This window comes from Alligator sinensis, unplaced genomic scaffold (assembly GCF_000455745.1).
Source record: "Alligator sinensis unplaced genomic scaffold, ASM45574v1 scaffold465_2, whole genome shotgun sequence".
Taxonomy (NCBI): domain Eukaryota; kingdom Metazoa; phylum Chordata; order Crocodylia; family Alligatoridae; genus Alligator; species Alligator sinensis.
The window spans coordinates 674967-689072 of NW_005842468.1; the positions used below are offsets into that span (position 1 = coordinate 674967).

Genomic DNA, 14106 nt, shown 5'->3' on the forward strand with positions numbered 1-14106 from the left:
CGATTGGCCTGTTAGCCGTATAAGAGGCTTGAGCAGTTTCCTCCCAAGCCGAAGAGAACTCCACATCCATCTCGTGGGGACTCTGGATACACGGCAGGGTAATAGAGACCCTGTGTGAGATTCAGAGGAGCTTGGCGACCTGATCCATCGCCCACCTCTTCCCGTCTTCGAGCGCAAATTTTATAAGACGTATCTACGAGTCCGATTTTGGTGGCGCATTCACCCAGAGCATCCGGAGCTCTGTTCCGTGGAGCCTAGCAAACTCCATGTGACCGTCCGTGTTGTCTGTGTCTGTAACCGCAACTCAAGCAAGTTTTCCAGCCTACACCACTGCCATCTCGGTGTAAGTAAACAATCTTTAAAACTACCGCTAAGCGTTTGTGCCTAATTCCAGCTCGTCGCCCTCCCTCTCCGATCCAGCGTGCCCAGGCTGCTGGCCACAGCCCACGTGCAGCACGAAAAAGGGCTCGGGTCGCTCCCGGCCCGCACAGTGTTAAATGTTGTGCTAGCTAAAATATGTATAATAGTTTTTGCTGGTGTATATGTGAATGCATGTTTGTTGTCATTTACTGGAAGATTTTAATTCATCTATCAATTCCAGCATATTGACTTTTGGAAAGAGACATGCATGCTTTGTATTCATAATGTGGAAAGACCTTTTTAATATTGCTCTAATATCTTGGTAACGTGTCAACAACATTTATGTTGGACAGACTAGATACTATTTGGCAGGATATTCAGGACTTACTAAGTGGCTCTCAGCAAATACTCTGGCATTCAGTAAAAGCTGCTTTAAGATTGTATTCTAGAAAAATCAGGGTGGGGGAATGATGTGTGGATGTCATTTGTGGTGATATCCCATATTTCTTTCAAATGTTCTTCTGGCATGACATGTAAATCAGCTTCCCACCTATCTTTTTATATTTGCTATCAGCGAAGATGGCCTAGGACCTAGAACCAAGCCAGTTGTACATACCTGCAAGTTATCTGTTATTACTGACTTGATATCAAGATCCTGTAATAGAAATATTTGTTGTTTTTCCCCTCTTACTATATAATGGCAAATGTATAACAGATGTCAGTAATTTGCAGAAATTGCTATGATAGGAGCAGATGACTTTCTAATGGAATATGAAAGAATCTGATTTACCAGCATAAAGTAAGCCTGTAATTTAGGGCTCTGATTATTCAATCATTGTTTACCCACATGAGTAGTCCCACCAAAGGCAGGGAATGTGTCTTGTTATTCACATTCCTCACGTGTATAATTGTTCATGGGTTTGGGGTCCTATGTTTATCCTTGTACCCATATGTTTTTAATATTTATTTGCATAAAGAAAGGTTAAATCTGAGCTAGTGAGAGCCTGAAGTCATTGTAATAACCCTATTACAATTGCTTCTTGAATAAAAGATTCTACATGATGCTAGCAAATGCACAGTTCCACCGGATAGAGTTGCTCAATCACTTCTGGTGTTGAATCTCAGTGGTATCCAGTCATTCCTAGTAGAAGTGAACTGTTTTACAACTGCCTAGTTAGTACGACAGAAATATAAGAGGTCTGCTCCTTCTTTAAGATCTTGTTACGATTTAGTGAGCAAAACCTGACCACTTCCTAAAATAATATCTGTATTCAAATGTTAAATGAAATTGATCGTGGGCACATCTACATGTGCAGTGATATGCTGTAGTTATTGCACATTAAGTTTAGTACCTGTAATAACAGGTACTAACTGAATGCTCAGTAACTGGTGTTAGTGATGCTAATGCACAGTAGACTAATTCTACTGCATATTAACATAATAGCACGGCTGTTGCTGTGGCATGGTAATGTGTACTAGAATTTAGTCTAATGCCGATTTAGCATCTTGTGTAGACGCACCCAATGTATCCTTATTCTGTTAGTATTTTGGCTTCACTGAAGTTGGATGCATGATTGCACTGCATAACTAACCGCATGGTAAGGGGTAGTTTTGAAAAAATCATTTTCCATTTCAAGTAAATATGTTTAAAATTATTTCTCTGGATCCTCAGGTATTCTCAGAAACAAATTAAGTAAAAGAGGAGTTCGCATTGTAACAGGATTAGGAAAGTACTTCAGACAGCTGGACAAGAAAGGAAATGGAGTCCTTTCTAAGGCGGACTTTAAACAAGCTTTAAAAATATTTCATTTAGAAGTGTCTGAACAGGTAAGTGGAACTGGAACTGAAGCCATGAGTGTGAGCCCAGTCTGATTGTCTTATAAAGGTTTGAGTTGCTGCTTTCCTCTAGTTAAAATGTCAGTTTTAAAAATGCAGTGGTATTTGGTACTTCTGCTTTCAGACTCACATTTTAAAACCTTGTTCTCAGTCCCTCTTTATACATCATTAAGTAGTACATCATTAAGTAGTACAAAGGGGCACAAGACTATTTTCTTTTCTTTTGTGGATAACTTAAAAAACATTTTTAAAAGTCCTTTAACTATATTTTAATGTCTAATAATGATAATATGCCTTCCTAGTAAATAATACACATGAGATGCAGCTAGTTACCTTCTGCAGATTTCTGGCACTTTGGCACATATTGCTTCATTTGGGCTTTTCCAATAGGCCTTATATAGAAGTTGAAAAAATATGAGGAACAAGACTGTATTTCCCAAAAATCTGCAGCTGGGAGAATGTTTGTCCATAATGACTATTTGAATTAGGTCTGAGATGAAAGGACTCTACGATATTTCAGAAAGGCTCTTTTCAACCTTGACGCTTCAGAGGCAAACTAGGAATCATGGTAGTCCAGGAGGAGTGTGGAATTACTTCCTTGGTCTAGAAAGAGATGTAGTACTAAGACATGACCTGAAACATAACTGAGAAAGATTTGAGGTTCTACTGGCTGATAGGCAGTGTTGAACAATTTTTTTAGAAAAAGGAAGTTAAACTAGTTAACTGACTGTTGGTTTGTGATTGCCTTAGCTTTGAATAATAATTTTTTTATTGAAACCTGGATTATCCCATATCTCTTAGATTGGTCCAGTAAATTTCCTTAATCAAAATTGTTAACAATCTCTGTTACTGAGTATTCCACACATTCTACTCTCTTTATGATCCAGGAAGGACAAAAGTCCATCATACATCGTGGCTCTGATTGCCATTACCGCTCCTAGGATGGTTACTTCCATTACTGATCTGAATTCTTGGGAAGGACTTTTGTTTCCAAGGCCACTCTTGTCTCAGTCTTGGTGGCTGTTGAGGTCAACCTGAAAAATGATCTTTGTAAAATAACATAAATTCTTCAGCAAGGTGCACTTGACTCTGGTACTATGTAAAGATAAGAGTCTGGGTTTGCAGTCTAAAACACTTGTGGTGCATAACTGCTGCATTTATGGAAAAAGGGAAGTGGGATTTCTTTTCCACTAAATGGCAGAACAGAGTTTTTTTGCTAAGTTATGGATTCTTGGGGGCTCAATTATTTTTGGAAATTTCAGAGGGCGTGTGTCCCGAGGTACATTTGAAAGACAGAATGAAATCCTCAGTGATAACTGCATCTTCCGGTCATCTGCCTGGTAGGAAATTAGTTTGTGGTGATTCAGTCTCTTTCCATAATTACATGACTGTAAAGCATTTATCATAAAATGCGTATTGTTTGACCAATAAATAATAGTTTTTGATCCTACTTCATAGGGTCGAGGTGCCCAATGATATACATTCATGTAGCTCTTGTAAAAGGTCACGTTGACAAGTCACTCTTGAATTTCAGGACTTTGAGACTTTGTGGTTTATTCTTGATGACAACAGAAATGATGCAGTTGATTATGGGGAGTTCACCCGTGCGCTCTTTGGGGAAATGAATGAGTATCGAAAAGCATTCGTCAGAAAAGTAAGTTTGTGTAATTTTTCTAGATAGATATATACCTGCATAGAAGAAAATGAAATTCTCAAATCTTATTTTTGATCAATACCATAATAAAGTTTAAGAATTTCAGAATATTATGTTGATTTGTAAAAACTAACATAAATTTTGATTAAAAGGCTGCATCTCTCTCCCTTGTGCTGAATTACCTAGTTTTGACTTCTGAAACTGGCAAAAAAACATTTCTGTTGGTTCACAACACAAGCATGCGTGTTAGCATGCCCTCCTTCCTTAGCTATTTTCTTGGTACAGTCTAATGGATAAGACCTTGGGCTAACATTTAGAAAACCTGAATTCAGTTATTGGAGCTTCCACAAGTGTGTTGGTAAATCTGAGAAAAGTTGCTATGGCTGTGTGCCTCAGTTTCCCCCATATGTAAAACGGGGAATTAATACTTATCTTTGTTAACGCACTTTGCAGTCCACAGCTATTCAGCACCGAGAACAAGGTGTCACTGTTATTTATTTAAGATACTGTTTTATAAAATGTACGTAGGGAAACTGTGTGGTCAAAGGGATTGGTAATAGAATGTGGAATCTTTCACTTAAAACACTTTTTACAGTCCAGTTTGTACTGTAGCTACTGAAAATTGTTACTGTCATTACAGAAAATACAGAAAAAACAGAGCCCTTGTATTTTCTCTCCTAGAGGACCTCCTGTCAGTCCTACACTGAAAGAGAGATAGTACTACTACTGTTACTAGTGTCAAAGCAATATAGTTGGGAGGGTTTAAGCTGAGTTCTCTTTCTGCCTTGGATGATCAGTTGTCAGTTAAGAAATGATTACCAACTTTTTTACTATAGTTACAAGAGGACGAGAAAATACAGGTTGATTTTAAATTCTCTAGGTTGAGCTTGCAGTGCTGGCAGGGAAAAAAGATTATGTTTTGGTTTGTGAAGTTATTTAAATTTAATATGGAAGTCACTGAGAAAGTAAAAAGTATGGAATTCCATGATGTCTAAAGTCAGTTTTCTGAGTACAACTACTCACATGAAACATGTAAGTACTTCAGTCCAAGTGCAGTCTGTTCTGTTGAACATAAAAATGTCTGATGCAATTAAGTGTATTCATGTAATACATTTCTATTCATTTCTCCTTCTGCCTATTTTTCTTTTTTATCTTTGTTTTAGGCTTATATGAAACTAGATTTCAACAAGACTGGCAGTGTGCCTTTGGTAGATATTAGAAAATGTTATTGCGCCAAGAAACACCCTCGAGTATTGTCAGGTAATTCATATAAAAGACATGCGTCTTAATTAGCTAGCTCATTTTACCTGTTAGCAGAGAGAGAAGAGTACCTGTGAATTGTTGTTATAATTTTGGGCTTTGTTTTATATTGCCTTCAATTTGTGCCTGATTATAAGAATTTTGTCCACTAGCTCCTGCTAACAAATTTTTCTGATTGGAACTGGCCCTAAATGTTTAGGGAACTCCCTCTTCACAATTCCTATTGTTTGATTTTTATTTTATTTTACATTATTTTTTTGTGGACAAAGTGTCTCTCACTTTTTTCCAACTAAGAGTTAATGTTGCACTTAAAAAAAATATCTATTCTCATTTCATTCTTGTTTTCTAGTGAACTGGCTCAGGCCTGCAGAAAGTGTTAATTTTATCCAACAAATAAACTATCTTCTAAATAAACAATTAGTATTGCTCTGGGATATGGATTCTTGCTAATGCTTTACAGATAGAGATATTTATGTTGTTTGTAGCCCCATTTTCTTTTAAGCCACCTAAAACAATACTATTATGTAGTTTAAATTTGCAACTGAAGAAAGACTAGATTGCAGAAGAAACTGAATTTCCAGAATACACATCAATGTGAGAAATTAATATTGGATTGCTTCTATCAGTCATATATCTTAATTCTTTGAAACAATTTTGTTGGTTATGAGAACAACATAGGCAATCTACATCCAGAATTTATTGGAATAAAACACTCTAACCCTCTCGCAAATCATTGTGATTTTTTTTTTCATTTAACCAGGCTATTGCTAAAAAGCTTTAACCCTGAAGCATTCCCATATGAGTTTGTTTCTGTTGCCCACTGTCATCCTGATTAGATTGAATCATTCAGTCTTTGTTTATGGAAGAGACAGGAAATTTTTCAAGGGATTGCTTTAGGACTCAAGTGTCTCGAACCTAAATAGAAAAGAATTAAGATTTATGAAACAGTATTTCAGCATTTGATGGACAGAGGAATATTTGAACTTGTTACTAAAAAAATAGTCCACCTAGTCTAAGTTATTTTGTTTTGCTAAGACTTGGATAATTGTGTGAAATTGCAAAAGAGGAGTTTGTCAACATTGTACTGCTTAATTGATCAGTAAGATGCTTAATTTCATATATAAGTTCAGTTTTTCTCCATTGTTTATTTTGACTTACTTTTAATGAACTCATTGTTATTTTGGTTTTGGTGACTAGTTGGGTACTTTCCATAATGTTCACAAACTTAATTAAAAATGGCTTCATTTGTTACAATTATTGTAATTAATTTTTACTACAGGAGAAAAATATAGTTATAAGAGGCATACCTTTCTTGAAACTTTGAGTTCCTATCATTCAAAGAAATCTTAGTTGTCATAGTTTGCTTTTGAAGAAATGCTGGAGGCAGAGGAGGGGAGGGGCTAGGGGAAGGCTTGCTTCATAGATTTTTTTTTTCTTTATCAGTTTCACTCCTTCACATAATTCTTGAATTGACTGTAGTTTTCATTACACTGATTTTTTTCATTTTGGCTGTGCTTTGATATTTTCAGAAATTCTGAATTTAAGTTCTAGTTGACACCAATAGGAACTTTGAATGCTTAACACTGCTTCAGCAGAGTTCTGGACTTCAGGGCTAGGGTTGGGCAGCACCCTTGCTACCAAAATTTTGGTTCTTCTAAAGTGATAATTCAGTCAGGTGGTTGTTGTAGGAGGTTGTGTCTGACAGATCATAGGAATGTACATGAGTGAGTAAGCCCCAGAGGCTGGGAAAACAAGGTAAGAAAGCTATCTATGCTCAGTTTGGGAAGCAGGTGAGGACTTATATGTTTAGAGGCCCTTCTGTGATTAGCCGTTTGGGGAAGGATTTTTGCAGTTTCAGTGTTGACAGTAAAACAAAAAAAATAGCCTACAAAATTCTAAAGATCTAATGGAAGATGAGAATTGGCCAGGGGCAAAATAAAATATGCAGAATTTTCAGTAGAGGGAGGGGATAGATGCTTTTTATTTTAGGGTCTTTGGAATTTGAAATAGAGGAAGGGTCTGGTGTTACCTTAGCCATTTGTTATGCCACCTGTAGGGCAGACTGATGCACCTTGCAGCTAAAGGGAAAAGGATTGTTCCAGAAGCCTCTGCCAAAAAAGTATGTGAATTGTACATCAGAGTTATGGTTAGAGGAATTTCTAGACTGGAGAGAGAGAGAGAATATTATTTAATTGTAATTCTTGTCCTCTGAGCTGCACATTAGTGGACTTCCCCTACTTGCTGTCTTCTGAGTTGTAGGTTGTGTAACTGCTTTCAGTTCTTTTTTTTTTTTTAATTTGGTTTGTCAGTAGGTAATGGTTTGAAGATTTTGCCCTTTTGATCTAAAAAAAGGAACTTACCAAAGACAGCTGAATGATAGTATAAGTCAGGGCTGGGCAAAATACAGCCTGTGGGCCGAATCTGGCCCACCAGGCATTTTCATCTGGCCCGTGGTACCCACCACCAAATTATACCCCGCCTAGCCCTTCCGCCCACGAGGGTGGGAGCGAGGCACCCATGTATACAGATGCCCCCAACATATCCTGTTGAATCTCACTCCCATTCTTGTGGGTGGAAGGTCAGCATGCAGCTTTTGGGCAGGGCTTCTACTGCCACTGCTGCAGCTGCTGGTGGCCTGCTTGGCTTCCCTGGAGTCCCACTCACTCTGGGCAGCAGGTAGGGAAGCAATGGGGGTGGGGGAGCCGCAGCTGGGTGGGAGTGCAGAGCGTGGGGCTGGGGCTGATGGCACACGCAGCCTGTGCCCAGGGGGGTGGCAGCAGCGTGGAGTTTGGGTGGGCAGCATGTGGTTGTGAGGGAGGATGGGGAGTGTGGGGACCTCCTCCCACTTTTTCCATGGTGCACAGCCCTGGCAGGCAGCAGTGGCAGCAGCAGGAGCAGGCGGGGGCACTCGGGATACTCATGCCTAGCAGAGGTGCTGCCGTTCGGTGCGTGGCTCTGGCTGGCACTGCGCATCACGGTGAGGAGCTCAGCCCCTACCAGGCCGCCTCTATCTCTGGTGCTCCCCGCCGTGCACATGCAGCCCCAGCACTTGTGTGGTATGGGAAGAAAGCCCTACGCACTGGAGCCAGCTACCTTCCCTGCCCCCTGCTGTGCAGGTCCTGCTGCAGGGGATGGAGAAGGCAGCCAGCTCCAGCACGTGGGGCTTCCCTGCTATACTGCATGAGTTCAGGAGCTGCACGTGGGTAGCGGGGAGCGCTGGTGATTGAGACGGCCCAGCGAGGGCTGCGCTTCTTGCCGTGATACACAGCGCTGGCTGGAGCCGGGCACCAGTGCTGGGCATGAGTGCCCCAAGCGCCCCTACCTGCTGCTTCGCCATGGAGGGGGAGTGTGTGGCAGGGGTCCCCACACCCCCACCAGCCTCCCTCACACATCCATACCCTGCTGTCATAAGCCCCCACATATACACTCCCCACTAGCACATCCCCAGCCACATTCCCCACAAGACTAAGAATTTTTTTTGGAGTTATTATGCAATCACTCCTATGTACAATATAGAAACAAAAATCATGAAAAATTAGTTTTTGTAATAAAATTAAAATGTTAGGGTAGGTGTTTGACTTTTAGTGTATGATTTGTTTTTTTCTGGTTCTAAGATGGCAACGTTCCCTTCCCAAAAGGAGTATTTCTGGGGGGCAAGGGGAGGGACTTCCAGTCCCAAGATACAGACCAGGGGGCAGGGCTACCCATGCAGGCCTCAAAAGCTCACCAAATGTAGTTAAGCGACCCTCCACCCAAAATATTTGTCCGCCCCTGGTATAAGGCAGTGAATTAAGTAGTTTAGAGGTCAGTGATTGTATGGTTTGTGGTCCAGATTTATCCCACAAAGGTTTGATCTGGTCTGTATTTTAAAGTCAATCCCCTTCCACCCAATCCAGCCCACATTTAATTAATGGCTGTGTGATCCAGTTGCTTCTCTAGGTCCAGCTGTCCTTGCTCCTATGCATGCTGTGCTCTCACCCTCTGCCCCCCTCTACTGCAACTTCTGTTCATTGTCACCATTGAATTAGGCATTTCAAATCCTTGCTTGACATGTTTGTTGGTAGCAACAGCGAGCAGAGGCTTCAGTGAGAGGGCTGAGAAAGCAGCCCTCGCCACGAAGCATCGTTGGCTGGAACAGCAGCTTGGAATTGGCAACCCATGGGGACAACCAAGGTTGCAAGGTTTAGTACAATGTTGCTGATCTTGGAGCTAGGTCATAAGCAAAGTACTTTAGAGTTTAAGGGTGCTGCTGCTTGGCTTCATGAATAGAGAGTGGGCTTTAAGAGTAAAAATGACTGAAATGAGAGGAGCCAGAATTTTGCTCCAAGGGTAGTGATCCATTGCAATGCGTATTTTTAGAGGGCAAGAATTCCAGGTATGTATTTTTAATTTTCTGTGTTAAAAGTAATTTGGGTTTAATCTTGATCAAGACGAAATCACTCTTAATCCCCAAATCGATTTAGAATGCAAACTTGATATCCCAAGATCTTTTCAGAGCTTTGATCTTGCATTGCATTAAATACACACACTTTAATTACAAAGATTAAAGTTTTAGGGACTGAGTAGGCTACAGATTGTATCTGGCTCTTCTGGAATTTTTTGAAGAAAAATTCTCCCTATCACTGTTCATCTGTTTTGACCTTGTGTTTCAAGAGAAATGATGACAATAGCTGTAATAATGCTTTAGTAGGATGCAATGAATTTCATGGCCTACCTTAGGTACAACTATCTACTACCCAGTCTGGCAAACTAAAGCCTGCTTTAAGGTAGCCAGCAGCTACTTCTATTGAAAAATCAAAATATTATAGTTTTGTTGAAGGAGAAAAATCTTTGCGGGCATAACTTTACATATTTACTTTAAATATATCAAATGGTATCTATTGAGTATTCTTGTGAAAGTGTTTAATGGTAAATAATATTTTAACAGGGGATGCCACAGAGGAAGAAATTAAGTCTTCATTTCTTGAAACGCTGCAGGATGCCTGCAGTAATCCAAATGAAGTGTCATATTGTGAATTTGAAGATTACTATGAAGGACTAAGTATCGGAATTATGGATGATGAAGATTTTGTTAATACCTTAAGGAATCCTTGGGGAATTTAGAACTTAAGACACAAAATATCAAGGGAGAAATCTATCAAACAAGGAGTAAAACCTATCAAACAAGGAGTAAATTAAACAAGGATTTAGTCTTGATAAGTGTTGCTTTTTAATGAATTTCTTACAAATTTGTTCTAAAATGAGTACAATTTGAGAATGATAAGTTATATATACAACTCCCTTTGAACTATGTTAAGCATTACTTCAGTAATTTTTTGTGCGTTTTGCTGATCTTTGTCAGAAAAGTTAGTAGCTCTGTGCACTTCCATCCTAGTGACCGTGTAATTTGTCAATATTACAATAATAAGCTAAAATAATAACATGGATGAAATACATGCAGGTGAAAACATACTGTGCGTTATAAATACTAATTGTATGGTGTACTGTCAGAAAACTTTATATTTGAATAGTGTATGGATATGGTCACTGGGTTCTCTCTAGGATTTGTTACTCATGAAAAAGCGGGCTGTATTTGATTCGGACTCGACCCAATTCGGATCACTGTCCCAATTCCATTAGCTGATTCAGATCACTGTCCCAATTTCGATTCAGCCAAATCTGAATCTGAAGATTTGATTCTAATTTGGAGAATCAGCGATTCGGCCATTAACACAGGTTTAAATGTTTTTTCTACATACCTTGAGGTACCAGGCGCGGCTTGTGTCTCCAGGTGCCCCCCCAGGCCCAGGAGACACCAGTCACTGAGCCGGTGGGGCGGGGTGGGAGGGGTCCCCCATGCACTCCAGTCAACTTCCGGGTCCGCCGCTGAACGTGCTGGGGATCCCTCTGCGCTTCTGTGGGACCCTCCATCCACTCCACCATCTCAGCATTCACGAGCCACCTGGTAGCATGAGGTATGTAGAAAAAGCATATAAAGCTGTGTCTATGGCCAAATTGTTGAATCTCTCCAAATCAAATTGGAGGCTTCCAATTCAATTTGGAGAGCTTATTGGTTCTCCTGGTTCATTTCGGATTTGGAGATTCGGCTGCTGAATTGGGCCGAATCTTCTCTGAATCAAATCAGCAACCAAAGCTTCACAGCCCTAGTTGCTTCTCCCTCTCCCCCAAAACACTAAAAATGCATAGAAGATTAAGAACAGTGTATACACTTTAGTACTCCAATTTTCAAAATAATGAACAACCAGGGGTAACCTGACCATATTTATTCATTTTTGTCAGACACGCAGAATTGAACATTGATTCCGCATGTTTCAGTGATATACCTTGCCCAGGTTGTAGATTTACTGTGTATATTTGCTGTCAAGTAGCAATGCACTTAAGACCTTACTCTTTTTGCTGAGTTGTTTTTTCAAACAAATAATAAGAGTTTTAAATGTATGACCTATTTTCATTTTGCTGTTATAGTTTGTTTGGGGTTTTTTTAGGTTGAGCTTTTATAGTAAAGTTCTTTGTCCAAACTGATAGGTACATTTTACTTCTTTTGGAAATATGAAATGAAGACTTCTGAAAAGTACCAAGTACAATTATAGAAATTAATTTTTACGTGCATGTCCTAGTCATATTTTCCTTGCTACTTTGAATGTTTAACCAGTTGTGCCTTTTAATAAAGTCTATTTTTTTAATCCCAAACAGTTAATTGTATTAAGAAATAGAAAATACCATATCACCTAATTTTTTTAATCGTGCTTCATCATAGTTTTTGGTGATCGGTATATTCAGTGTAGGGGGCTAATTGGAAATCGGACTATTGTTGAGCTGTATGCTATTAAAACAGAATAGTTTACTTGGTGTTTGTGTGAGTGCATTTGAATTTATGACCTGTCTTGCCTTCTGTAGATAGTGTACATTTCTTTTCTCAGATAAAACTTCTGTCTTGCAGGAATTTGAAAGCAACAGTGAAATCTGCTTGACTTCCACCACTTTGTCAGGCTGATTTGTTCTGCCTGTATTAACTTTCTTTTACTTTGTTTCTGCTTCATGCCCACTTGTCTTCTGTCAGGTGCCTGATAGACCTTACTCATTTAAAAAATGTTCATACTATATTTACTATTTACATGTGTTTAACTTTTTTCTCTTTCTGATTTTTAGTGTTCTTTTACTGATTCATTTATTTTAACTTCCTGCTGTTTAACCATAACTTAGGTTATGTCAGTAGTGCCTGACCTTTTTGCCCAGCAGGCCAGATAGGTGTTCCTGATCCGGGTCCCAGGTGCTCACAGTGGGCACTGTCTGGCCATGCGGAGGGGGCTGGGGGGAAGGTTGGCCCCAGCCCAGCCCTGTAGAGAGGGGAAGGGGTGTGACCAGGCCCAGCCCAGCCCCATGGGGGGAAGGCAGCGTGGCCCAGCCCCAGTGGGAGGAAAGGGGACATGGCCAGGTTCCATCCTAGCCCCACAGAAGGGAAAGGGATATAGCCTGGCCCCATGGGAGAAAAGGTGGTATGGCCAGGGCCCAATCCAGAAGTGGGAGGGGGTGTGGCCCAGCCCCACAGGGAAGGGGGTATAGTTTGGCTCTGACTAGCCATACAGGTATTGAGGTTTGGAAATTTGGCCACTATTAATGGCCACTGCTACCCTGCCACCAAATTTCTGGACTTGTGGGGAGCTCTGCAAGCTGGATGCAATGGCTCCGCAGGCTGTATTTGGCCAGCCAGTTGGAGGTTGAACACCCCTGAGTTATAGTAATCTCTAATAAATCTTATTTAGTTTTACGTGACCTTCTTTATCACCGCAAGATAATTTGTCCATCATTCTGATTTCATCCTTAAAATATCCAAATAACAGATTATTTCTGTACTTTTAGGCTAAAATAAAACTATACCCATGTCTAAAATAAGAAAACTCCCATAAGCCCTTGTTCTGGTAGCAGAATGGGGCTGGGTTTGATAAAAATATATACCATCTACCTGTCACGGCTGGAATCTCTCTTTTAAGAGATTTTTTGTAGACACCTAGCATGAAATAGGTGATGCTGGAGAGCAGTGATGAATCTTGACGTGCTTCTCATTTCACAGGGAAGTGTTTTGTTACATGGCTATAAAACGTAGTGCTGGAGAAGATGTCAGTTGTTGTTCCATCCCTCCCAACTCCAAAGATGGGAGGTTGAAAGCTGTCGTTTCTTTGAAGGAAATGATAAATTCTGGTGGTAGTTGGTAACTCCCTGTTGAGGATGATGAAGGCATTTAGGGGCTGACCTGATGAAGCATGGTGAAGCTCATCTGGCACTGTGACTCCTAATCTAAGGCTGATCAACCACTGATCATACTGCCCGGTGTGATGTTGAATAGGTCAAGGTTCTGAGAGTAAGGGTGCTCATGTGGTGTTTTCTTTACCCTGAGTGGGTACATACAGATCCTTGAGATGAATGTAAGTACATGGTATCAGAAGGAGGTCTTTGGCTTCCTTTACCATGAGAAAAGAACTGTTCCAAGGCAATGTGTTGAGCAAACCTGGGGTCCATCTAACAAAGAATGGGAAGAGCAACTTTGATCATAGACTTGCTTAACCCACTGAGAAGAACTTCAAACTAGATTCAACAGGGCCAGTAAAATAAGCCCATAAGTAAGTATAACTTTGGACAAAGTCCTAAAATCTATGGAGCACTGGGGAAATTTATTAATTAAGTCATGGGAGTATATAAAGGAAACTACATCTCAGTTATGTAGTAATGAAAGTTTGGTGAATAAAGAGGAGGAAATGGAAGTATCAGTACAAAACCAGATTCTGACAAAATTAGCACGACATGTAATGGGTTAATTTATGATTGGCATATTGATATGGAAGAAGATATGGTTTGTTCAAGAAAGAGAGGCAGGGGGAAAAAGAATGGGATCATGACTTGTTCTGTATATTTTCTCTGAAGTCTAGAATGCAGTCAGAGACAAACCTGTTGAAAGTCCTTGGATAAATACTACATGAGAAAACATGGTTGATGGTTGT

General features: G+C 40.1%; 1 protein-coding gene across 6 annotated transcripts in view; it reads left to right on the top strand.

The window, feature by feature from the left end:
• CAPS2 (calcyphosine 2) overlaps positions 1–10792 on the top strand; it is a 59181-nt gene extending 48389 nt beyond the window's left edge. For all 6 annotated transcript variants that reach the window (XM_025212514.1, XM_025212516.1, XM_006030856.3 and 3 more), the window contains 4 exons: positions 2033–2187; positions 3731–3850; positions 5014–5110; positions 10038–10792. In XM_025212514.1, coding sequence (XP_025068299.1) covers positions 2033–2187; positions 3731–3850; positions 5014–5110; positions 10038–10213 — 548 coding nt within the window. In that variant the 3' untranslated portion in view covers positions 10214–10792. The remainder of the gene's footprint in view (positions 1–2032; positions 2188–3730; positions 3851–5013; positions 5111–10037) is intronic.
• The last annotated feature ends 3314 nt before the right edge of the window (positions 10793–14106 follow it).